This window comes from Amblyomma maculatum, chromosome 8 (assembly GCF_055883805.1).
Source record: "Amblyomma maculatum isolate TAMU_Amacu chromosome 8, ASM5588380v1, whole genome shotgun sequence".
Taxonomy (NCBI): Eukaryota; Metazoa; Arthropoda; class Arachnida; order Ixodida; family Ixodidae; genus Amblyomma; species Amblyomma maculatum.
Genome location: NC_139351.1, coordinates 101,571,315 through 101,596,744, shown reverse-complemented (window position 1 = coordinate 101,596,744; position 25,430 = coordinate 101,571,315). Strand labels below are relative to the sequence as shown.

Genomic DNA, 25,430 nt, shown 5'->3' with positions numbered 1-25,430 from the left:
TTATATAACATGTTCCCAATTTATGTTCTGTTTATATTTACGACATCTTGTATTTCTTTGTGTTCTACATTTATTTTACACCACAGTTGCAGTTTTCACCCGCTGTTGTTTGTACTGAATCATTTTTGTTTTGCATACTTGTAAAAGGAGATCCCCTGTGCAGCCATTGGCTTTGGGACCTCCTCCTCTATTTACCAAATCTTTTTATTCAGTCATTGCATTGAATAAATTCTGATTATAAGTAATAATAATAATAATAATAATAATAATAATAATAATAATAATAATAATAATAATAATAATAATAATAATAATAATAATAATAATAATAATAATAATAATAATAATAATAATACAAGAACCTGCAGATCATACCGCTTGAAAATGACAGCAAGTTAACTATTTAGGAAGGATAGGAAATCTAACACGATGTGAAAAAAAGATGAAAGGACAGAAATGGAAAAACCAAACCCGCGCACTTACACCCTCAACAGCTTCTGGCTCAAGAAGAGGGCATTATAGCATCAGAACATATTTAAAAAAGGGAAATAAGTGCTTAATTTCCAGCAAATGCTGAGTATGCATGAAAACATTAGTTGTTGTTTAGCTCTGGTTAACGACGGAAGCTTCTTTTGCCTGCAACATTATTCCCCTATCGCGCCCGGTAAGTGTAAGGTGCTACATTATTGGGGACACTTAAGCTCATCCTTTAAGTGTATAACGCCAGAGCGTAAGCTACCAGCCCACATAATGTATAAAGTCATGCTTCAACCTAGCCGCATGGACGTACCTGCGTGTCGTAGGGGTAACGAGAATTCAAACGATTTTGGCAGGTTCTGATATCCCCCTCCCATATGAAAGGAGCGACACGAATTGGCAGCTCCTGCCCGTGGCATAGGGGTAATGCGAATTCAAATGTCCTGGCAGGCTGATTTTTTTATGAGGTACGAAAAGTACTCTGAAAAAGATAAGCGCGACCCATTTCGCTTTCGTCTGAGGTACTGAAACGTACAGGACAAGGGACATGCGGTCGGGGACCGGCGGGCTGGCCCTGACCGCCTGGACTGTTCTCCTCCTCAACGTGGGTGCCATGGCGCACCCCCAGGCCAGGGAACTGCCTACGCTGAGAGACGTCCAGTTCTGGGACAAGCCGGCCGGTGAGAGGAAAACGCCACCCGGATTATGCATAGTTTGCACCGGCACTGAGCTTTCATGCATGCGAAAGCTATTCTTGCTTCACAAGGCGAGGAAATAAATAAAACACAAATATAAAAACTAAGCAAGAACCAAAATAAAAAACAATTAAGTACTGATAAAAATTAGTCACTAAAACTAGTTAAGTAAAGTAAAAATAAACTTGTATACACTTCGGAAAAGTAACGAAACTGATAAGCTCGCAAAGAAGCTATATAAGGCCCAGAGCTCGCAACGCTAAACGCCACAAGCATTTTTGAAGCTTCTTGCTTCAGGCTGTTAAAGCTGCAGAGATCTGTTCTAAATATGTATTTATATAGATTTTTGAATAAATCACATTGCTTTTGCTTTTCCGCACTGAGGAGACTTAACTGCACCCTGCAAAAATTTTGTGTGTGGTGTTCGGCTTACTGGTGCATAAAAAAAGTGAGGCTATCATGCGCCAAATACGAGGTTAAGAAATTCTTTGCTAGTGTTTATTTCACTCTATTTGCTCTATATTTTGTGTAAGCCATTCGCTTCCTCTAAAAACCTAAAAAGAACAAAAGGTAAGGCAACAAGTGTTTGTTCACGTAACAGCAACATTGGGTGACAATGAATTTCCATCTAAAAACGGCGCACGTAACACGAAAACACGGAGAGAACAGGACGGACAAGAGCGCACTAGCAACTGACGCGTGGTCCAAAAAACACCTCTCACACAATGCGCTCAGTGCGCTCTTGTCCGCTCTGTCCTCTCCGTGTTTTCGTGTTCGTATGTGAGCCGTTTTTACATGGATCGTTATCAACTAGCCCAACTTTCTACTTAACTGAAAACGATTTTGCTTACTGTAGAATCGAATGATTTTTTACTTGTCTTTTCGAACTTTGAGTATGAATATGAAATACGATTGACCGTAAGGTCGTCCCTACATTTTGCGCGAAGAGGTTTGTCACCCTTGTCAACCAGTTCTGCGTCAGGTGTGTAAGTCTAATGCGATGGCGGCATAATCTTACTTCAATAAAGCACTCTTGATGCTTGCTGGACTTCCATTCTCCTCAGCTGGACTTCAGGAAATTAAGGTTGTTGTTCAACCCTTTGTCCCAGGCCTTATGGCATTTATCCTTCAATTTACTACACTTGATTCAACTTCCATATGAACAAGATCAAACCAGCAAATCTGAAATTGTACAGAACGCGAATTACTTTAACCAAAAGACGGTATCGCAGTAGGCGCCAGTCGATAGCAAACGGAAATTCATGAACGATGATCAATTCTTTGGGTACGAATCCTTTTAGCAAAACAGAGAGCTCAATATGTGCGCACACATCCCAAGCCTGTTGAGAATGCACCCAATATGGGAGAATATGCGGAAATTAATTATAAATATGGAAGGGTCTGGCCTTGAACGGAGGCAATGCAGTGACCTACGATTTGAACCAGTGTCAGACAACTCGATACCTGAAAAAAAGAAGAAAAAAAACAGCGCTTAGCACACAGATGATGCTAAGAATATCAGCAACACCCTTGTTGATTCCTGTTGGTGCACTTTGCAGTGTTGTAGCATGAAAAGTGTGTTTAATCAGGGCGAGAGCTGGAGAAGAGCAATGCGTTCTCCAGCGGCTTGCGTGCTTTCAGTTGGTCCTCTTATCTGTTCCTTGTCCTGGCTTTCTTAGAAATTATCCCAATCACATTTGGTACATTCAACGTTCAGGATGTGCTGTATGCCTGCCGCCTCTTCCAGTGCACTCGAGAAATGAGCAGTGTCCACAGGGTGAGGACACGGTCACCTTCGAGAAGACCGTGGCCATGAAGCCCGGCTCTCGTCGCCTGTCGCCCATGTTCGCTCCGCGAGAGGACTTCCGTTCACGGGGCGCCGTCACCCTGGACTGCTTGCGGCGCTGTCAGGCGTCACCTCGCTGCCTGGGCGTGGTGGTCAACTACGAGCACAACGCGTGCTTCGCGGCCACCGCGCTGGACGACGAGGACGTGGCCAACACGCTCGGGTCCGCCGACCAGACGCCTCTGGTTCCGGCCTCGGACCGTTCAAACTACTTCGCCAAGATGTGCGTTCACGGTGGGTGTTCCCGACAGGTTGCCGATCGGCGTCAGACTTAGCTCGAAAAACTGCGGGAACGCTGCATTGCCATAAACTACCTGCATGTACCTAAGAAACCGACATTCACTTTCCCATCAGGTGTATTACGAAGTATGCGTTCGCCATAGTCGATTTAACTTCACAAAGCGCATGCACCCGGAGCCACAGCTCTGCGGCAGTTGAAGGTAGACATTGAAATGCGACAGCATTTCAATGTTCAATTAAAGTTCAGCGCAAAAGTTCCCTGATTGGTGGAGATAGTGATGGCGTCATAGAGGTCACCAAAAAAAGAAAAAAAAAGAAAACGACCACCAAGCATCAGCTACAGGGGCCAAATACAGAATGCGCCGTCCGAGACACACCCAAGAAATTAGGGATCCTGCTTTCATGTCACATTAAAACTAAGTCGCCAGCAGAAAGCCCATATTTTGTCGATACAGTGATGGCGTCAGAGGAGGCATAAATGAAGTGCGTCCTAAGTGCAATGTTCTTTTTTTTTTATATTCAAAATAAGTGAGCGGCATGAGCTAGCAATGGCAATTCTAGGAACAGCGCGCGGTTACCTTCACCCCATAGTTATACCGAAAGCGAGCATAATATGTCTTCAAGTCGTAAGATGAAATATTCACAGTCGTGTGCCATTGAACATGGGCGTGTCCCGTTGTATGATGCGTCACTGAATGATCACTCTGTAGGACTGACATCCCTTAATCTACATGCATGCCTATACTGCCGCCATTGCGAGTCTCGATCATGTAGGTAGTGAGGAGCGCAATTTGGTCATGGCTTCCTAAGGCTGCACAGCAAAAGGGCACTCAGGAACGTCATTCACTGCCACTGAGCCCCATTCTCGGCACATCTCAACAGGCCCTGCGTGCGACAAAGACTGGGTGATGGAGCGCGTCCCCGACAAGGAACTTCGAGGTTTCGATGACCGGGTGGTCTCCGGCGTGCCCACTTGTCAGCGCTGCCAGGAGCTGTGCTTGCACGAGGCCTCCTTCCCGTGTCGCTCGGGGGAGTTCGACGCCCGCGCCAGGGAGTGCCGCCTCAGCTCGCAGGACAGACGCTCCCAGCCGAGCGCCTTTGGCCCGGCTCAGGGACCGCACGTGCACTACTTCGAGAACCTCTGCCTGTCGGGTAAGGCGGGGACCGCCTATCGGACGAAGAGCTTTAAAAGCACCTCCTTGTTGAAACATCCCCCACATCACCCCCATAGCTCACGCCGTATGGCCGATATGCGCAATTTCAGTAGCGTGGTTTTGTTTTTGTTTTGTGTGAGGCAGCGCAGAGCATCATAAACAATTGAAAGTAACTATAGTGAGAGTATACTATTCTCCTCAGAAAATAGATGCAACATCCAGACGGATTTGGCCACTGGACAGTGCTCTGTCTTTAACGGCACTTACCCGCTAAAGTACTGCATAATTTTGAAAGGAGACCCGCTCGGTGGGATGGTCTGTTTTCCATGTTGCTGGAAGGAACAACTGGTATGAATCGAAGGTGTTGCGTATCGACTAGGTACCGCGTTTCAATCACACAGGCAGCCCCGAATCAAGAGGGAGTTTCCGTGAGAAAGCATTCTACGCTTACCACAACAGACCAAGAACCTTGCCTCGCGCCGTCGCTCTGAGTGAGCAAGATGTTTCGGGGGGTCACAACTACGGGGCCTCGCGCGGGTAATTCAAACTCCGTCAGATATAGCGGCTCCAAGGCGTGGATCTCCCCGTCGAGTCGTTCAAGTTCGCCAGAGTAATGGAGCCGCTGACCATAACCTCTTCTAGTGCAACAATAGCAGCCGATTGCATAAGGCCAAGTTCGAACCCGTGTATACGTGTTGAGTTCCGAGCTTCTTAACCGCTGAGCCAACGCGGCGGATTATCCCGCCTGTTATAACCAGGTTTATAAATTCAGCCTTTCGACGCGGCGGCTCCAACATATGGAGCCATAGGTAGGAATGAAGGTGTGACCTCCGGGATCAAACACGCCATTGTACCGAAGCTGATCGCGGACCCCATGGTTAAAACCTCTGTCATTTAACGTGGCGGCTCCGAGATGGCGCCACATGCATAGCGTAAACACTATCACACAAGGCCTATAGGACGTCACGAATTGGAATCGGGGGGTAGGAATGTGTTAAAATCAAATTTTCTTCAAGAGAAATGTTTTTACCGCTGCCACACAACATAAGCGAAAAAACAAAAATACTATGCATCTCAGTAATCAAATAAAGTTGTCCAGTGTCGATTTAAAGGGTTAAGATAAGGCTCAGAGCCAGGCCAAGGGAAAAAAAAGGCACAAAAGAAACTGAAGGCGTTTCTCAGTTCGACGATAAGATTCCAGAGTTGAAAAGAAAGCGTTTTAAGGATGAAGCTACGATGTGACGTACTTGTAGTGAGAATAAAAAGAAAGGAAATGTACGGCATTTTTATCTATTAGTGTGGAGGGCGAGGAAAGGAAAACAAATCTGGAGGCAACAGAGAGTAAGGCATGGAGGTAATATCATGAGCTGCGACAAGGTGACCGCGGCAGTAGCGCACGACAAAGCTAATTCGATACACCACTGGGAGAGAGGGAGCTGTAACTGAAACGGAACGAGTCGACTGCCGAATGTTCCAAAGCCTCATGCCCCTTACCCGCAGCGTCTTCGGCCGGCTTGAGCTGCGACTTCGAGCTGCACAAGGACGTGGACCTGCGGCGTCCCGACCAGGTGCGCAGCGCCTTCAGCGCCGACCAGTGCCGCTCGCTGTGTGAGACAAGCCGCGAATTCGCCTGCCGCAGCTACAGCTTCGCGCCGGCCACGGGCATCTGCGCCATGTCCGGCGACGACACCGTCAGCCTCGGAGGGTTCGCGCTGCGCATGACGCCCGGAGTCGGATACTACCAGAGGCCCGCCTGTCCAGAACGTGCGTATTGACATGCACTCACTCGTCTCTTTACGGGCATTCTTCGTTGACGGTGCCCTCGCAGGAAGTAACGCACTCTCCGGGGTTGCTTCTGTGGGAGTATCTCATTAAATAACCTATGCTGAAATGGCGTACGACATTTTATGACAATGAATGATAACGCATGACAATTGTATGATATCCGTATGGCATCGTATGGTAAATCCTTTGTAAAGTTATTGCATCGTGAAGTTTTTTAAGCAGGGAAATGTGCAATACGGATTTTTAAACGAATTTTAAGAATATTCGCTTGACTAAAGCGCTAAAGAAAAGAAAACGCCATTTGGAGGGCCTGCATAAGGCGGCGACAGGCGGTGCTGAATGCGCGGTTGGCTAGCTGCGCCTATGGTTCCCGAGCTAGTCAGCAAAATCACGCTGTGCTTGGCTGTGTCACGCTCTGTGCCATCGAGCAGGACACTCCATGTGTAGAGGAAGAACGACAGCGCTGTAGTTCATTTCATTGCGCATGTAGAGAAGCTAGACGGCACAAATTCATAGTGCGCAGACTAATCGGTGCGGTGGGCATTAACCATCCCATTTGCTCTTTGCTTCTCCTTTGCGTTACGGCAGCGCCGATGCCGTAGATTTGAGAAACGGGCACTGAACAGTTGCAGTTGTAGGAGAATATTAGCTCACCGGTAGGGCGGCGGTGCTGAATGCGGGGCCATCCCTACTGGACAGAGCCAATGTCCAGAATGGCGCCAAATGCAGCAACAGTCAAGTGCGAGCTATATTCTCACTCGATTTTTTTTCCTGCTAACATGTACACAAAGCTGATTGGTTCCAATGCGGCAAGTCTATGTGCCGACATCCATTATGTGGCGCCATCTATCGGCATCAAAGTTATCTGGGCATGCGCAGTGGAACGCGCGGTGGCGGATCACGGTGTGCGAAATCTCTCTATTAGAGAGGTTTAGCATACCGTAATCCGCGATCCGCCACCGTGACCCTCTACCGCTCGTGGGCGGTAGAGGAAGGGAAGGGAAAGGAGCAGTATCTGTCACGTTTGCTCTGTGGACACCTGAACCGCGTCGTAAGGGAAGGGAGGAAGGTGGGAGTGAAAGTGGAGAGAAATCTAAATTTAAGAAATATTGCTTGAAACTCCTCCATACTATCAAGAAATCATATCAAAGAATAATTCTTAGTATTCTATCGCTTACACATAATATTCTTTTAGGCTTACGGGAGTGTTTGCTGCTTACGGTCGAAAAAAGATGGCGGAAGTTGGCAACGCGTAGAGACAGAGCTGGACATGGATGTCCCCTGTGTGATGTGTTATGAATGGTTTTTCTTGTCACTTTAGATTTCGAAGAAATCGTTTTATTACTGGTGCTTGATTAGAGTCACCCACATGTCGTTACAACACTGTGCGCAGTCAATATGAACACAGAATACAACATTTTGGGCGAGTTGGTTACATACATTCATTATAACAGCGCAAAGACGGACGGAACAAGAGGAGGACACAACAGCGCTGTTGTGTCCTCCTCTTGTTCGTCCGTCTTTGCGCTGTTATAATGAGTGAACACAGAAGCTCCGTTGTAAGACAGAAAACAGGACAGTTTCATTAAAAGTATGCACATTGATATGTAACGCGAAAGGGAAATGTACCAGAAGCGAAACAAAGTACACATACCAATCCTCTTTTCGCGGGTGATTTGCTGAAATTTCACCGGTCCCAGTGGCTCAGTGATTAGGGCGCTTCCCAGCTGGTCGAGAGTACGCGTGTTCGACCTAATAACGTTGGGCTCGACCAACCACTCGGCGACTGCGTTTCGATGAAGGCGAAATTCAAGGAACCCGTGTGTTCTGCGTTGTCAAAGCCCGTTGAGTAACCCCAGGTGGCTGTTCATTTTTTTTTTCTAAGCCCTCCCCTACAGCGTCCCTCATCGACGACTTCGATTTGGGGCGTTAACTGAACCAAACCAAATTTGAAAAGACTGAAAAATGAACTAGCACGAATTTACATGCATCACATAGCAAGCATTATGAACGCGTTATACCGGAGGTGGGACATATGACAGAGATACTCAGGTGCGCCACCAAGTGGAGTGCACAGATGGGTGTCGCCCTGCGCGCGTAGAGACGCGCGTTTTTCGAATCGCGGGAGTAAATGAAGTGCTTTGTGGAGCCACAACGCCGAGAGTAATGGCAGTAATCGATGGAGACTACGAGACAGTGGTCACCGGATCCCTCAACTCTAGAAACTCGCTCATAGCGGAAGAGGCTGCTCTGGCATTAGCCTGCAGGAGCACCAAAGCCAGATTCATACTTTGCGACAGCAAGATAGCAGTAAAAAACTTTAATAAGGGGATCGTTTCGAAAGCGTGCAGTATAGGATACTTGGACAATCGGTATTGGATAGAGAGATCTCCATCATGTGGGTCCCGGCTCACGAGGAGATTCCAGGCAACGAGGCTGCTACCAGTCTCGGCCATCTACACCCGGATGGCCGTGGAATCACCCTTACCCGGGTCGAACGATCCGCTCATCACGTACAGGGAAATCACGGCTACGCACAGGAATGAAAGATTAGAAGTCCCACCTCCAGATCGGTCTCTCACACATCGGTCTCTCGGTCTCTCACCTAACGAGTGCAGAGACTGGAGAAAATTACAAACAAACCGATCCTTTCCATATTGTCTATACGGTGAGGGAGAGGAACCTCCAAAGTTCTGCACCAAATGCGGGATATTAGCCAATCAGGATCATCTCATTTGGGAATGCCCCGATTCTCCCGGGAATATTGATGAAATCAGAGAGAAAGAAACCTGGGATGTCTTTAGAGCCGGGCTCCGGAGAAGCAAGCTCGAGTAATCCGTCTAGCACGGGACGCTTTGCGAAAGACGTCCCCCTGCAGGGCTCCCTCTTCCTTGGAGGCCCCCTTGGGTCTTCCTGAGGGAGCGAAGGGGCCTCTACATCAATGGCAATAAAGTTATCCTTAACTGAACTGCCGAGAGTAATCGCGTTCTTGAAAGTGCAAAAAAGGCTTATGTGGTTTTATTAGTAGTGGCCACCCAGAAACCTGTCATTAGAAGCAGGCGCATATTTGTAATAGGTGCAAGATATGTAAACTTTTATATGCTTCTCCCCAATTGCTTAGTTAATATTAAACAGATCTCAATGTTCGAAAATTCAAGTACTACGTACAGTGCTGCGGAAGACAGCCTTCTACGCAAAAGAAAGCCTACTTTTTTCATTATAGTGGCAGGCTTGCCGGTACAATGATGCAGCTATCTGCAGCAGACATTCTCCTCCTTCCATGACATCGCAGCCGTGCAGCTGTCATGCACGCGGGAGTCGATGTCGCTGACTCTGCACACCAAGGACCCGTTCGGGGGCAGGATCTACCCACGGGAGGAGACCGCCGGCTGCGATGTCCAGGGCCGTGGCTCCCGGGAGACCACACTGGTCATGGGCCTCATGGACCGCCACTGCGGAGTCTCAGAGGACGTGCGTCTCTCTCTCTCTCTCTCTCTCGCTCTCTTTTCACACCTGTCTATAGACTGCGCACCAGATAGGCGTGTGCAGGCTCAGATAGTGTCTAAAGCCTTCTCTGACAGAAGTCCATCGGGCAAGGTTTGCAACATAGATGAGGCTCTTGCCCCAAAGGGTTGAAAATGAAGTCCATAGATTTAGGAACCAACTCGGTCCTTTCTTTTGCGGGGCGGCCCAACGGTCAGCAGACAGCGGGTAGTAGTCAGGCATTCTAAAACAGCGCAAAAGAACAGGGACGAGAGAACGAAACGTACAACACGAGCGCTGATTCGTCCCTGTTCTTTTGCGCTGTTTTAGAATGTATACATATCAACTCGCCCAGGCTTCTATTTTAGTGGTCAGGCGCCTGTTGTCTCTGCACTCCACGTAACAGAACAGATCACGTGAACACAGAGGATGTCATGCCACTCCCTGCTGCGGGCTGACCAGTCAGTCGCTTCTAAGGAAGACACCGAGTTGGTCCCGAAATGCTGGAATTTCGTTTCGAACCCTTGGTTTGTGCCGGAGTCTCCTCTGTGCTGTAAATGTTAAATTTATAAGAGGGGCGTTCAGGGGTACCACTCGTCCGTCCTGGTCCAAATAGGGCAAAGAAGCACAGAGACACCGCGTTTTCAGTCCACTGCGTGAAGGGAATGGACTGTGCTTCTGCCACGCTATCATGCATATACCTTCCCGGAGGTTATCTCCGACGTGGCGGCTCATTGGTTATGACGCATGGCTACCGATCACACAAACGTTCATTCAGGATTTTTTTTTTCTGTGTGCTGACGAAGACGGTATTCTCACTTAAAAAAGAACATTTACAAGTTCGAAAAAAAAAAAAAGAAGACAATAAATGAAATGCAGGCTTTGCTGTATCTTTGTGCTAAAAAACCTCGCTGCAAAAACTTTTCTACTGCAGTTTTCTCCGCATAGGCCCTTCAGGCTAAACTACACTGCTATTCGCTCCGAGACTACGATCACAGAGTCACTTTCGTTACTGGTGGCAAGTGTTGAAATCGGGATTGAGCGAGAAGATTATTTAATACTCAATTGTATGCACAATGAACGCGCATTTTGCCGCCGGACAAGCATCAGCATTGCCAGAAAATAGCCACAGAATCGTTTTTTTTTTTTTGTTTACCGGGACCACAACTCGGCTGCAATTGTTCTCAGACCCTCTTTACGAGGATAGTTATTTGTATGTTGTGTTCCGTTTAATGGCATCACATAAGCAACTGAGGCCATCATGCGCCAAACACAAGGTTGAGCTCTTACCAGAACGGTTAGCAAATGGGGGGCCTGCGTATCTGTTTCTGTGGGCGCAAACACAAGGTTGAGTTCTTACCAGGATGGTTAGCAAATGGGGGACCTGCGTATCTATTTCTGTGGAGCTGACAGTATTCAGGAGAGGCGAATTACTATTAACAGAGATTTGGCCTTGTCAGCCGCACATTGAACATGTCCCTTAACCCGGTTGCCCTTCTGTGAAGTCAAACCAAACGAAATGCCACCGTAAAAAAAAAAAAAAAAAAAAAAAAAAAAAAAAAAAAAAAAAAAGGGGGGGGGGGGGGGGGGGGGGGGCTTATCTTACACATTTAAGTAGACGCGCTCTGCCGCACACTGTTGCTATTCGCAGGATCGTGGCCGGTTCACGAGCACGATAGTAATCCAACAGCACCCGGTCATACAGCAGAAGGGCGACAGGATCGTCAAGCTGTTCTGCATCTTCGACACCGGCAATCGCACGGTCACCAACACCTACAAGGTCCTTGTGGGGTGAGTTTGCGTGCACCACTCTATGCTGTGCTTGTACAATGCGACTCCACTGATAGTGGCGAGTAACTACGACAACGATTGTAGCCCACCGGTTCTCGAATAGTGAGCCTACAAGGTGAGCTATAGAGGAAGAAGACACAGTGCCGATTCGGCAGCAGTAGGCAGTGAGTTGCTTGGTTTATATAGCAACTATAAGGCAGAGCTCAGATTATGCGTAAGTATGAAACGTATATGCAATATATGCTCTGCAGATTGTATACTATCAGTCTACACAGTATCCTGAAGAGAGATAAAATATGAGAGAGACAGGAAGAAAAACAACAAGACCTTATTAAAAGTCAAAATGTGCAATCGAAAAGCAAATCACTAGTGATTAAGCGAGCAAAGCCATGGAGCTAGATTGTTGTTCGCACTGTTCACGTATGTTGGAAACTGTGTTAAATTTGCGGATAGCGCGAAGCCATGGTTCACGGTAACTAGCTGATTCTCTCAGAAAAGCAGGACTTAAGCTCCGAGGCCTTTAAGGGTACGACAGCGTTAGTGGTTCCCGTCAGCGGCATCCAAAGCGGGTCCTCGTTCGAGTACGTGCACTTTGCTCCTTGTGCCTCTGCTGTTACCTGGCGCATTTTCGTTAGCCTGCAGTCGTAAGCTGCATTCCATTATGTGTGTCAGACTACCACCCGACATAAAGCCCGTTTCAATACAGGAATGTGCCTGGGTGTCTTACTTCCAGTGAATTCGATTCCCATTTTACCACGCCGTATTTAGAAGGAGCTGCTAAGTGGGCCTGTGACGTCACGCTGACCAATCAGCGGCTGGTCAGCCTTCCATAGTCATGCTTCGCTCATAACACCGCCATTTTCTGCCTTCGTCGCACGGTGTCACAATAAAAAAGTGCAATGAAATCAAAATACAGAGCAGCGGTGATCCATTGGTGTGAGCATCCATTTTGTATGTGGTATATACGTTCGTGGTTCGGTCCCCACTGCCGCCGATACAGTGGCCAGCGGTGATGCAATGTCCACAAGATGTCTCCTGGTCTTGTATCCGGCTTCTCTGTGGTGAGATATTGAGAAAATCGATCTCAGACCCCATACTTGTCCCATTGGTGCTCTTTGGCCAAAACGTTCCTGCACCATTCAAAAGTTGCCGCCATCTTCATCAATTAAAAAAAAAAGTCACGAAACTGCAGCGTACCCAAACACGTACAGTCTAGCAGACAGGCTTGCTGGAAGTCATGTTCGTCTATACATCATGGCAAATGGGGAGCAGGATAAGCGATAGCTGATAAGCAGCTGATATCTTTCGGGGACCTGCAATCTGCTGGAACTAGCACTCGTCCGCGCCCATCGTCTCCTTTTCCCAGGCTTCTGCGCTACGGCGTATCAGCCGCAAATAGCCCGATTTATCCGGTGCATGATTGTGGCTATTTCTTGGCTGAATAGGCAGTGCCAGGAGAGTAGGAAGACGAAGTAGCCTAACTACGCAGGGCTGTTCTCGCGCCTCCTCCCCCCGACTTTTCTTTGCAGCGGCGTGGGTCCGGCGAGCAGGGTTCCCGGCGTGGTCAATGCCACAGCCCCATCGCCGAACGTTCGCCTGCGCATCACGGACAGGCAAGGGGTCGACGTGGCCGGAGCAAAGCTGGGGGATGAGCTCTTCCTGCGCATCGAGATGGACGATGACAGTAGGTGTTCACTATGACAATAGGTGTTTACTACGTGTTTACAATGGTGAGTGCCTCAACAACCTAGGCGCATGTGACATTCTGCATGCCTGTTGTGGACGCCTGGCGGCAAAGCATTGCAGGGTAGTTACTATACAGGCTTATATAGTAACTCTAGCCTATATAGTATAGCCTATACAGCAACTCTAGTGTAGGGAGCTTTACAGCGACTCCTCATGTGACAAGTTTATGCGATGCGCTGAATCGCACACTTTCCAGACACAATGAAGATCGTCATCCTCGGAATCGACGTCGCTGGGATATTTCCTTGGCAAGAGCAGTTTCCCTTTCTTCACTCACGGCCCGTCGAGACGGATGTTCGTTATAGAAACCTATTGGATCTAGACCTTATCAAGGCCTCCTTATGTCTCTCGGTTGCGGATTGTTGAAGGCCCGCTTTAAAATTATTGATTTCTTCTGCAAAAGCACCAGAGCGAACTCTCTCTAGCTCACGTAGCTCACTTAACGCACGCCCTAGCTCACGAACGGGATGGTTCTTTAAGAATGCGACCTTTCTTAAAGATTCAATGACCAAATGCTTTTGCCTCGTTTTTTTAGATAAGCCCTACTTTTTAAAAACGAAGAGATCAATGCACAAGCATGCGTATTTCAAGCAAGCAAATAAATGCAGCACGTTGAAAGATCCCATCTGACAGGAGACAGCTGTTCAGTTTCCACAGCCCCCAACGAGGATGCATTACGCACCGACTGTACTTTCGTATCTGGACAGGCACCATGCAGCGATCTATGAAGAGTATGAGCGGCAACCAGTAACCAAAAACAATGCCTAATCCGTCTAGTGAAACGTAAATCCTGTCTAGCCGAGCGCTGAAGGAACAATGAAAATGAGTAAAATAGTTACTGTCATCCTTATCTTGTCCAGCATCCACGTCTCATCATGAAGACTCGTTGGTCCAAGCTGAACAAAGGTGGATCTAGTGAATGCCGAACTCAGTCAGCAGTAATGAAAGTGACGTTAGGTGGTAGTGGGTAAGCGCATTTCCATCGACAATAGTGGTGCGCTTAAACGACACTAGTATAAAATATTTAGTGAGCGACGCAGTCTGATGCAGAATGGGCCATAATTGCTTTCGCATTCAGAGCACGTAAGCAGTCTTAAGCACCCTCTACAACTGTTGGATGTTCAACTTCCATAGCTTTGGACACGTGTGATTACTACCTCTGTTTTAAAGTTTGGCCAGTACAAGGTGCACTTGCTACCTCTGTTTGAAAGTCTGGCCAGTACAAGGTGCACTTGTTCTCTTATTGACCTTTAACCGAGGTGTTATTTAGCGAGGTTATCTGTGCAGGCGTGTTCGGACTGTTTGCGAGAAACCTCGTAGCGACGAGCGGCCAGAACGACGATTCCATCGTGCTCATCGACAGCTCTGGGTAAGTGCAATCAGCCCCCCACGATCGTGCTGAATCAGATTTGATATAATAGCGGGGGGCACCATTTTTCATTCCCTTTCTTTTGCAAATAAAGATTAAAAGCTACACTGATCATATAGGACGTAAGCGGTGGACTGAAGAATGAATTCAGATAACAACAGTCATTACACGGCCCCTGTTCTCCAAATCATCAGAATCTCACTTACTGATCCCGACCATAACCTGGTTACGTGGAAGGGAGAGGAAATGTTTCCTTACGCGGCCCAAGACCGTACTTCTTGGAGCTGTTTGTTTGTTACCCAACGTGACGTCATCAAGATGCGAAGACGAATTATAACCCCGTTTAGGTGCCTCTGATGTTGCAGGCAGTTAAAAATAGGTAGGACCTACAGGTCAGCAGGTCACCTTCGCCCTTTCGGCACCAAGACACGGCTTTTTGCATCAGTCAAGATTTTCAGACCATGAAGGTAGCAGAGAATTAATGACACATCCAGCAGACACGTGGTGTTTTTTCTGACCAACCTATACGAATCACTGTGGCCGTGTCCGTTCTCGAGAGGAAGGATTATAGGGTGTCGCTTCTATCATAGCTTGATTGCACTAAACGGATGCACGATAATGAGGCTGAAGACCACCGCCATGAAGAGGCTCTGTAGACCAGTCGTAGGATAATTACTGGTATCAAGTGGTTGATTTACAGGAATGAAATGCCACTACGCGACCGCGGCTCAACACAAATACATTCAGAGTCTGTATGTTAGCAATCTGCTTGCTACGCAGGTGTCCCACGGACAGGAACATATTTCCAGCACTGGAGAAGTTGCCTGGGGACAAGACGAGGACGCTGCAGAGCCGCTTTGAGGCCTTCAAATTCGCCGACGACGTTGTCGTCCGCTTTCAGGTATATTCGCACGCTTGTCACGAAACAGAGCTCCACCTCCAATTTTCGCAAAAACAAACTCTTATAAAACAGTTTTTCCCTAAAACTGTGAACGATTGGAATGAACTGCCACCAAATGTTTATGTATCAAACGACTTCCTAAAAGAACTGGAATGTCTTTTCGGAACAAAGACTCCTTAAGTTGAACTGTGTTCTTGAATTTTGTCCATTTCATAGTGACCAGAGTTGAACTTTTGTCCTCAGTTTTTTGTCCTTTTTGCTCTGTATTGCTCTATATTCCAATATTTTTGTTGTATTGTCCCTCCTGCTTGGGCCAACATATTCGTCTGCAGTCATCATCATCATCATCAGCCTGATTATACCCACTGCAGGGCGAAGGCCTCTCCCATATTTCTCCACTTATCCCGGTTCTGTGCTAGCTGCATCCACTTGACACCTGCGAACTTCTTAATCTCATCCGCCCACCTAACTTTCTGCCGGCCCCTGGTCCGCAGTATGAGTAAATAAATAAATAAACCTGTGTCATCCACTTAAATGCGTAACGGCCGATGATCATTCCTTATTATCGTTGTGGCAGTCGTAAGATGAAGAATCGTCGAAACAGCTGACAGACTAGCGCGAGCAAAAATGCTAACCAACAAAATTCAGGGACCGAAGGTTTCTCACAGTTCGAAGTGCGCATCCTTCCTTGTTTCCGTTCCTCTTTAAGCGCCGTAAGAAAGACTAAAGTCTTCAGCATTTTTGCCAAGTGTCAACGCAGATACCCGAATACAAGCTGCGTGAAATGGCAGCAAATATTGCGGTTCACTGACCACCGACAGGAGGGGCGGAATACGTAACAAGTACAGAAAGCTCTAGGGGCGAGTACCATGACTTCTGCGCGCAGCGTGACGCTGTTAGGCCTCATTCTCATAGCCGGTTTTTCTCTCCTCCGTCGCCTCCGTCGCGCCGGCGCTCGCCCGAGAAGGGGAGTTGATGGTGCCAGTACTCCCCGAAATCGGGTGGCCGGCGCCGTGGGGTTTTGCTCCAAGGCGCCGCCGGTCCGGCGTACGTCGGACTCCGCCCCACGAAAGACGGTCCAGTCAGCGCGCTCGCTTCTCTCACGTGACTCTACGTCACGGCTGCGTGTCGCGACCAAGCGAGCGCCGGCGGAGCGGCCGCGCGGCCATCGCGGGCTCGCGTGCAGACGGCGGTGCGCGAGCACAGAGAGAGAAAAAAAAAGCGGGGGTTGCCCTCCTGTCTGGTGCCCCGCGAAGCACGCTCTGACAAGAGACAACAAATGCTGTTCCTTTTTTTTTTTTTTTTTTTCATTTCTCAATGCACCGGGTGTCGCAGCTAAACATGACCTCCTGCAAAACTTTACGATGTTTCAGTTGTATATTTGAATGGGTTTATCAAAAGAAATCTTGCAAGTTCTGGCGACCCATTCCTTTATTGATGATAGAGTTATTTATATGTACCTATAGATTTCTTCGATTTCGCTGACTGCCATGAATAATATTATAAATATTATAGGAGTGCGCATTTATGCTGAGCTTGGATACTGCCTTGATATATATTCGTACCCATTTGTTGTTTCGTAGTACGCGCGGTGTTTGTACTGAGGCTGAGATAAGAAGGCGTTCCAACTCCGAACTGCTGCGAGAAGTCGCGACACTAAATGTGGAATATAAGAGACGGGGATTTTTTTTTTTTTTGAAGTAACAGTACTATTTTCAAGTAGTAGATTTGGAATTTCACTCCCTTCCATTCTGGAGCTACGCAAACGATACCTCGTTGCAAGCAGTTAAGCGGGTAGTTTTTCTCGCAAACCTAAGCCGATCCAAACGCATAACAAGTGCTTGGCATGTGGCTCATAATTTGAGCTAAGATCCATTATATAGACAAACCAGAAACAAAAACAAGTGCGGCGTAGCAAACAAGGTTCGGGACAGTAAAGATTCGGACGGGCGGAAAATCTATTGGCTAGGCAGGCGAAGAGGTCAAAGTGACTGCCGCACAGCACAGTTGAAGGAAAAGAAAGAGGTAATGGGTGAGGTGAGGAAAGGAGCAGAGGAGAAAACGGAACAAAGAAAAGAGAAAAAAAAGCAAACAGTGGGTGAATGGCGCGGCAAGGAAACATCATGAATGGGAGGAGGTCTAAGGAAAGAAATAAAGAAAAAGCATACCAATGGGGAAAAAAAATTCAAGAAAAGGCCGCAGTCTACCTGCCAGGCAGAGAACCTCTTTTATGAAAGTTGTGACGAAACTGCTTATCAAAAGTAATATAACTAGTGTGCATTTACACTACGTTTTAGTACTCGCTGCTTATATTCGTACCCATTTGCTTCCGTGCTGTACGCGCGGCGCTTTGCAGTAAACTGTGGAGTTGCGTACAGCTACTGAAGCTAAGATAGCAATGCCTTCCAGCCCCAAATCACAAGAGGCTAACAAAAAATGCCGATTTTATTTAATTTTGCAATATGCAGGACAGCACAGCTAACCTCGACTTCCAACAGATTTGCGTGAAATATTATTTCAGTCGGTGCCATCCTAACTTGATTTTTAATGCTTGTATCAATACCATATTGCCATGCTGTCGCGAACAATTATTTTATTGATAGAATAGTTCATTATGCTTTCTGTGATTGTGCTGATTGAGAAGAATATTTTCGCTGATTGTGAAGAATAATGTTATTGGAGTGAGCATAATTTTCTGCGGTTTAATACATGGTTGCTATAATTATACTCATTTGCTTTGGCGCAGTACGCGTGGTGTTTGTACCGTTACCGAAGCTGAGATGAAAACGCGTTCTAGCTCCAAACTGCTGTTAGAGCACGTGAGACAGCACGCTTCTTTTTTTTTTTCTGTACAGACGCGGAACACACGACTTCCACCGCTGCAGGGAGGGCAGCCGCCCTCCGCATTTTTTTTTTTTTCTTGCAGGAGAAAAAAAAAAACCGCTCGCGTGTGAGCGGCGAGGCCCCGCCCAAACAAGTTTGACGGCGTCCGGCGCCCGTTTCTGTTTGAACATCGCGCCGCTCCATCCGTCGTGCGGTGTCCCCCGCCGATGCCGCCGCGACGGAGAGGAGCACCGGCTGTGAGAATGAGGCCTTACTCCGTGGTTACGGTGTAGGGGTAACGGTTACGCCCATCCGAGCCCATATCCGAGGCCTGCTTGGTGGCTGTTTCGCAGGAAGTGTTCGCAGAAAGTGTTTTATATGAACTGACAAGAAAGAAAAAAAAATGTCTCCACCAGGAATCGAACCACTATCCTTCCTATCCCCAGCCGAACTCGTTAACCACTTCGCCACACCGGTCTTGTGTGTGTGTGTGTGTGGGGGGGGGGGGGGTAGACGGCGGGGTAATGAGAAACAGATCCTAATATTCCTAGTCCAGCGTGAGGATGCTTGTAGCGATGACAATGCCGGTGAAGTCAATGATAATGATAATGACGATAGTATGATGATATATACGCTGCAGTTAGCGATGATGATATTAGTAGCGAAGACAATGACGGTGCACTTATAGTTGATGAAGATTGCAGCAATAACGATGATAGTAAGGATGACAATGCCGATGCACTTAGTGGTGGTAAAACGCTCTGATAAACATTAATGGAGTAATAAAAATGACATTTGTCACTACGTCCCGAGAGATGACTCCGAAATTATTTGTACTTGCACATGTGTTCAGCATGGACGCGCGTCAGACTCCTTCACAGCGACTCCTCCGCTCGGCCTTCGCAGGTCACGGTCCAGTTCTGCCTGCACGAATGTGCGCCCGCGACATGCGGTTCAGGCGCGGCTCGGTCCTTCGGCAAGAGACGGAGACGTCGCCGCATGTACTTCCGACCGCTGGGCCTCCAAAGGCGGATGGGCCGCAGGTCGGTCACGGTGACATCGCCCAAGACTGCGTCGAACGCCACGGCGGCGTCGACCAGCACCAGTGACAAGACTGGCGCAAAAGCTGCATCCAAAAAGAACATACTGCCTACCATGCTTCCAGAGTATCCCCTGCAGCGGGAGATCATCGTGCAGGGCATCGGAGAGGGCGCCACGGATTCTGGCATATTCAGCAGAAGGGACAGGAGTGAGTTCTTTGAAGCTCATCCGGGTCCAGGATAGCAGGAGGCATCTGCGCCAGTGGAGACGTGGCCGCTGATGTGGCTGTTGGGTATCGCTATACTGATGCATGTATCGCGGAATGGGAAATTTTGCAATATAATGCACAACGAATTCGCAATCGTGACAGCCACGGGAGATTTAGTGGTGTAAAAAAAGCTAAACCAACTTCAAAACAATGTTCAAACATGTATTTTATCGTAAAATAAGAGCAAGACATAGAAAAAAATTAACGCTTTAAATCACGTTGTTCATTTCTAGCAGTTCCGGTTGTTGTAGTTCGCGGAGGAATAAATGTCTAACAGTATTTGTTCTGCAGAGCGCTTCATATCAGCAAGGAACGGATAGAACCCTTTGCAGAGCTACGTCAAAGCAGTGCAGTGAAGTGTTGTCACCGTTATACAGACCCGGATCGTGCTGAGCCCTGGTCGCACTTTTTCTCCTCTCCCAGCTTCCAGGAGCGACTCGCGGATGGTGTGCGCAACACCCAGCGTCCTGACGGCGGCTGTGGTGGCAGCTTTCCTGGTCCAGCTGGCGTTGATCGCCGCCTGTCTCTCGTGCGTGGCTCTGGCACGGCGCTGCGGCGAGAAGCGCAGGGGACACATCGACGACGACGACGACGACGAGGAAGCAACGACGCCGTCCAACAGGTTGCCGCCAGTGAGGGCGTCGCAGCCTCCGCGTCGCGTTTGGACATCCTCCTTCAGGTGATGAGAGGCGCCCTCCCGCTAGAAGCTCCGAAGCAGCCACATCGTCGACAGAAAATACCCGGGAATATCTTGGACAGCAGGGATTTTGGAATTCCTTCAACAGACAGCCTTGGACGCCAAGGGCCGGCCCGAACCTCCAAGGTCTTCGATGGTGTATTTCGACGCGTATACTGCCGCTGTCCAAGATACACAATCTCAGGCGTGCACAACACACAGATCAGCGAATCGACTGAACTGCGATGCAACGATGGATATCCGAGCGGTCACGATAACGTACGAAAAAGAGATGAAACAACTCGTGATGAGCGCCGAGCGGGAAAGGACAACGGAGACTGGAAAGCGGTGCGGTTTCTCGAGTTGTTTTGCACGGAAAAATAAAGATAGAGATCCGTGCATTGTGCTGGAGATATCAGTGCTTAGCGGCCCGTGGCCTATTAGCGGTAACATATAGCACTTCCTCGCAGCAGCCACAATTAGCTCCGGCATTTTTTCCCACCAGAAAGATAATGGTGCAAGGGGCCTCACGTCGCATCATTGATGTCTACAATTAACCGCACGTGTCGTGTCATGAAAGAAATCTCTGCAACGTTTACGAGTATGCTACAAGGAAAGGGGGAAGGGGGAGGGGGGGAGTACAGTTAAAACGCCCCTTGCCTTCAGCTGCAAAACAATTTCAACCAATAACCAATTTTTGCAGAAACTATTTGAAAAACAGTTGACAGGTGAACTGTTTCTCATCTCTTCTAGAATCGCTAACCTGCAACATCACGTTTTTGTTTTTTTTCATAGATGATGTTTGTGAGACACCTTTGACAATTACATGTGTGTCTCCTCAACGTTTGGCCTTGACCGGAGCAGTGACCAAACTTTGTTTCATCGCTGATGGACGGACGGACGGACGGATGGAATATAGGAGCGTCCCCTTTGAAACGGCGTGGAAGCAGTAGCTATCATGCTCATTTTTCTACCTATATCTTAATTATTGATTTAGATTGGTTAACTAAACCATCATTCTATCTATTAAATTTTGGGGTAGGATATCCGCTTACAGCGACACCTAAGCTGACTTAGCTTTCAAGGCGTACAGTGTGCCGATACGGGTTTCACATTTTCACAAATGTCTCCGAGAGAATCATGGGCTTATACACGTATTTAGCCTCTGCAAAGCTGGCGCGAAACGGGTGTTACTGAATACCATGGTTACAGAATAAGAGGATGATACAGGCGCCCGATGTCAGAAAAACGCGTATCCAAATGCCCCGCTGCATTCGCAAAACATTAAAAAAAAACATCAGTTCATAAACCCTGACACGCTGCCTCACGTCATTCGCCCCGTCGTCACTCAACATGTAGCGGCACTCTGGGACTTATCATACGTGGCCGCCCATCCGTAATAGTATGATAAGCAAAGAAAGGAAACAGACATCCACTTGTTCCCTTGCTGTGTCGCTGTCACCAAGAAATCCAGCCAGTAAACGGGGTGAGGGACAACAGTCCTCTGGATAGCTACTGTAAAAAAAAAAAAAAAAAAAACATTCTTTGGTCGTTCTTATGTCCGTTACTTAATCGCCCTTCTTCGATTGGCAGGAGTCGTTCAATTGCTAAACGCGAGAGAAGGGTCGATTCATTTGCCCACACGTGTTCGTCTATATAGTTCCCGTGGTTTCCATATTCTGCCGTTGATTGAACCTTGTGCCTCGGTCCTCCGAGCTTCAGGAGGCAGATGCCCATATGTATCCCTTTCCTGACAAACCGTATCTGCAGAACTATTGTATTTTATTTTCCTTTAGGGTTTTTTTCTTTTTGATCTGCCCAATCTATGGCCGTACTTCTAGGTATTTGGCCACGTTATCTTTTTATCGCATTTGTGGCCCGTTTCCGTGCCGGCCACCACTTCAAAAGCGCCAGCGTGTGCACTTCGTAGACAGCTGCGCTCTGAAGGGAAAATGCATTCGAGTGTGCCTGCCCGAGTGGGGGTGGCCCTGACGTCCGAAGATAAGCGACATTCTTGGGAAAGTGAGGTGTGAGGAGGCGAAATACCACCGGGAAATAGGGACACAGCCATTGTTCAGCGATGGCAATTGTGATCTGTTTCGCTGTGATAATTGCTTGACTCTTGAGGGACAAGGTCAAGGAATATCAAGAGACCGTGGGACTCATTGCACAAGCGGTATCCTTGGCAAAGTGGGCACGGGGCGCGAAATACCACCAGGCAAATGGGATGCGGCTTTTCTTCAACCACACTGACTGGCCTTTTTTGGTGCGTTAATTGCTTTATTTCTTGGCGGAGAAGGGTCAAGGAATATCTGGATACCATGAGAACGGTTCGGTCTGCCTACAATTTTTCTTTTTTTTTTCTTGTCTCCAGTAGCAGAAAAGGTTTTCTGAAACATTGTGAAGGCTGTTGGGCGTGGCAAACACCCAAGAGGACCAATCGTGGTGATTGCGGATATAGAATCATTTTCGAAGCGAATTTGATGTTCTTTTCATGTTGCGTACTTTAGAGAGAGGGTAGCATACACTACTGATATTAGGGAAAAGAATCACTTGGACAAGGTAGCATGACTAACCATTTTACAAAGCATATTGCAAAGTGTGGAGTCTGCAAAACCATTATCTGTAATAATGACTGATAGTCATAATCATGATTCATGGCTCTTAGTCATATGCTTGATAGCATGACTCAGCACTTAGAATAGCTTTCTGTAAAGAGTAAAATGTGCAATCTTGACTCATATAGTCACAGGCATGGCTATTTTTATTAGTTACAATTAACTGTTTGGGCGGTTATAGACAAAGACCGCCAGTGAGCATACTGCAATCATGCTTGATATAAGATACCCCGTGATATCACTTGTAGCCAAAAGTACAAATGTTAATCACAATTAACTAATTAATGACTAATAACTAAGACCCGAAATTAGTGTACTGGAATATACCACATAAAAGCTATCCTGTGGTATATGACTTGACGTAACTTTTAATCACAACTAACTAGTTAACAGTTCTTAATTAAGGCCGGTAATTAACGTACTGCAGGCATACTCGCTATAAGCTGTCCAATAATATGTAACTTCATGCTATAGCCTGAAATTCAATATTTAATCAAAGTTAATTAAATAACGGCAATTAGCAAAGACTGGCAATTAGTGCATTGCGATCGTGCCACATAAAAGCTATCCTGTGATATATGACGACATTGTAGCCTTAAGTTCAAGTTAATCATAATTATCTAATTAACGGCAATTATTAATGGCCATTAATTAGTGTATTGCAATCGTGATGGGTATAAGCTATCCTGTGATATATGACTTGACGTAGCCTAAATTTCAAGCGTTAATCACAATTATCTAATTAACGGTCATTAACTAATATTAGCTAAAGTTCAAATGTTAATCACCATTAACTAGTTAACAGTTAACTAAAGCGGCAATTAGTGTAGTGCAAACGTGCTCTGCATAACCTATCCAATAATATATGATGATTCTAGTCTGAAGTTAACTTTTAATCTAGTTAAATAAATAATGGCTATTAACAAATACCGGCAATTAGTGTATTGCAATCGTGCTAGATACAAGCTATCCTGTGATATATGACTTGGCATTCTACCCTTAAGTTCAAGCGGTAATCACAATTATCTAATTAACGGTTATTAACTAAAATTAACTAATGACCAAATGTTAATCACAATTAACTAGTTAACAGTTAATTGTTAACAGTTAAAGTTAAGCTACCCAATGATATATGATGATGCTATAGTCTGAAGTTAAACTTTTAATCATAGTTAATTAAGTAACGGTAATTAACAACTGCAATCAGTGTATTGCAATCGTGCTAGATATAAGCTATCCTCCGATATATGACGATGTCATAGTCAGAAGTTCAATTTTTAATCACAGGTAACGAATGCCAACTAATTAACAATTGCAAATAGTCAAGTGTAATTATAGTCGACGCAAGGTATCCAACGATATATCACTTGATATTGCAGCGCAAAGTTATTTTTATTCACAATTAACTAATTAGCTAGCGGCCTATTTTATTGCTATTATACTCGACATAAGCTTTCAACTTATATAGCAGTTGTGGTATTGTAGTTAGAATAAAAGACTACACAGTGGCCGTGAACACTTACACATTAGGTACACGACGCTCATCAACTAAGTAATGATACACATTAAAACAATGCGTCGGCTAACAATATTTTTTACTAAGGAATGTCATTTTGGCTTAATTACCAAGCTTTGGTCCCCACAAAAATCCACGTAAGGTTCCTTATCAGTTAATTAGGCCAATTTCTCATCTTAGCTCACCCTGATTCTACATATACAAAGCGTGCAACTCCTAAGCTGGGGACCAAAATCTGTAACCCTGGCAGGAGATGAGCCGGGCTTAGCCAAGCTTAGCCGGGCGTCGCGGCGAAACATGTAGGTTCCCTAGAGCCAGCGTTCCAGCGTCAGCAGCAGAGGAGTATCTGCTGTTAGCTAGTGTGCCGACCGTGGCCTCCCGGGTGGCACCACTAACGATGAATGCCGGCGGCCGCCGCCAGGAGCGCTGCAAACTGGGTGGGTATAAAACCCCTTGATACTTTGAAAGTTACGCCAACGATTGAACTTTGCAGCCGCCGCGCTACCTCCTCGCCCCTTGCGCGCCCCTTCGCTGAAGGCCGGCTCTCCGCCCGATTTCCTGAGCGACGATTGGTCTCCCTGCCGTTGCCATTGGAAACCGACGCGCGTCCGGCGTTTTCCTTGTGTTTTCTTTTTCCTTCGCGCCATTTTTCCCCCAGTCTCGGCGAGCGAATATTGCGCGCTGTGCTTTTATTGCAGCGTGCAAGCTCTATGCCGTGCTGTTGCGCGTACAACTGCAGCAAGCGACCTGAAGATGGTTATGCGGTATTCATGATATCTCAAGGCAAGCGTGACGGCTCGCGCACGAGTCAATGGATTCACAAGATTAGTCGAAAGAAGTTTATTCCTAGAAACAACAGAGTTGTTTGCGACGTCGAGTGCCTTTCTCACTCCCCGTAATAACACGTCACCTGACGCTGCGTTTTTTATTCCTGCTTGCTGCTCAATATTTTTGCGGCGGCAGCATGTTCATTGTATAAAAATAAGGTTGTCCTCTGCAGC

The 25,430-nt window shown here is 47.0% G+C and overlaps 2 protein-coding genes across 4 annotated transcripts in view; one reads left to right on the top strand and one right to left on the bottom strand.

Moving 5' to 3' along the window:
- The window catches only part of LOC146182009 (1-phosphatidylinositol 4,5-bisphosphate phosphodiesterase delta-1-like), a 155,382-nt gene that overhangs the window by 125,254 nt on the left and 4,698 nt on the right, over positions 1 to 25,430 (bottom strand). For 2 of the 3 annotated variants that reach the window (XM_084577010.1, XM_084577011.1), the window contains exon 2: positions 19,465 to 19,604. The exons of the other annotated variant lie outside the window; for it this stretch is intronic. The gene's annotated coding sequence lies outside the window, so the exon portion shown is untranslated. The remainder of the gene's footprint in view (positions 1 to 19,464; positions 19,605 to 25,430) is intronic. 3 annotated transcript variants of the gene reach the window in all.
- Positions 904 to 25,430, top strand: part of LOC146182002 (uncharacterized) — a 223,046-nt gene continuing 198,519 nt past the window's right edge. Inside the window, exons 1-10 of the mRNA XM_084575881.1 lie at positions 904 to 944; positions 1,015 to 1,157; positions 2,920 to 3,252; positions 4,141 to 4,410; positions 5,913 to 6,176; positions 9,490 to 9,668; positions 11,332 to 11,471; positions 13,001 to 13,155; positions 14,505 to 14,586; positions 15,367 to 15,484. Of these exons, the coding sequence (XP_084432007.1) occupies positions 904 to 944; positions 1,015 to 1,157; positions 2,920 to 3,252; positions 4,141 to 4,410; positions 5,913 to 6,176; positions 9,490 to 9,668; positions 11,332 to 11,471; positions 13,001 to 13,155; positions 14,505 to 14,586; positions 15,367 to 15,484 (1,725 nt within the window). The remainder of the gene's footprint in view (positions 945 to 1,014; positions 1,158 to 2,919; positions 3,253 to 4,140; positions 4,411 to 5,912; positions 6,177 to 9,489; positions 9,669 to 11,331; positions 11,472 to 13,000; positions 13,156 to 14,504; positions 14,587 to 15,366; positions 15,485 to 25,430) is intronic.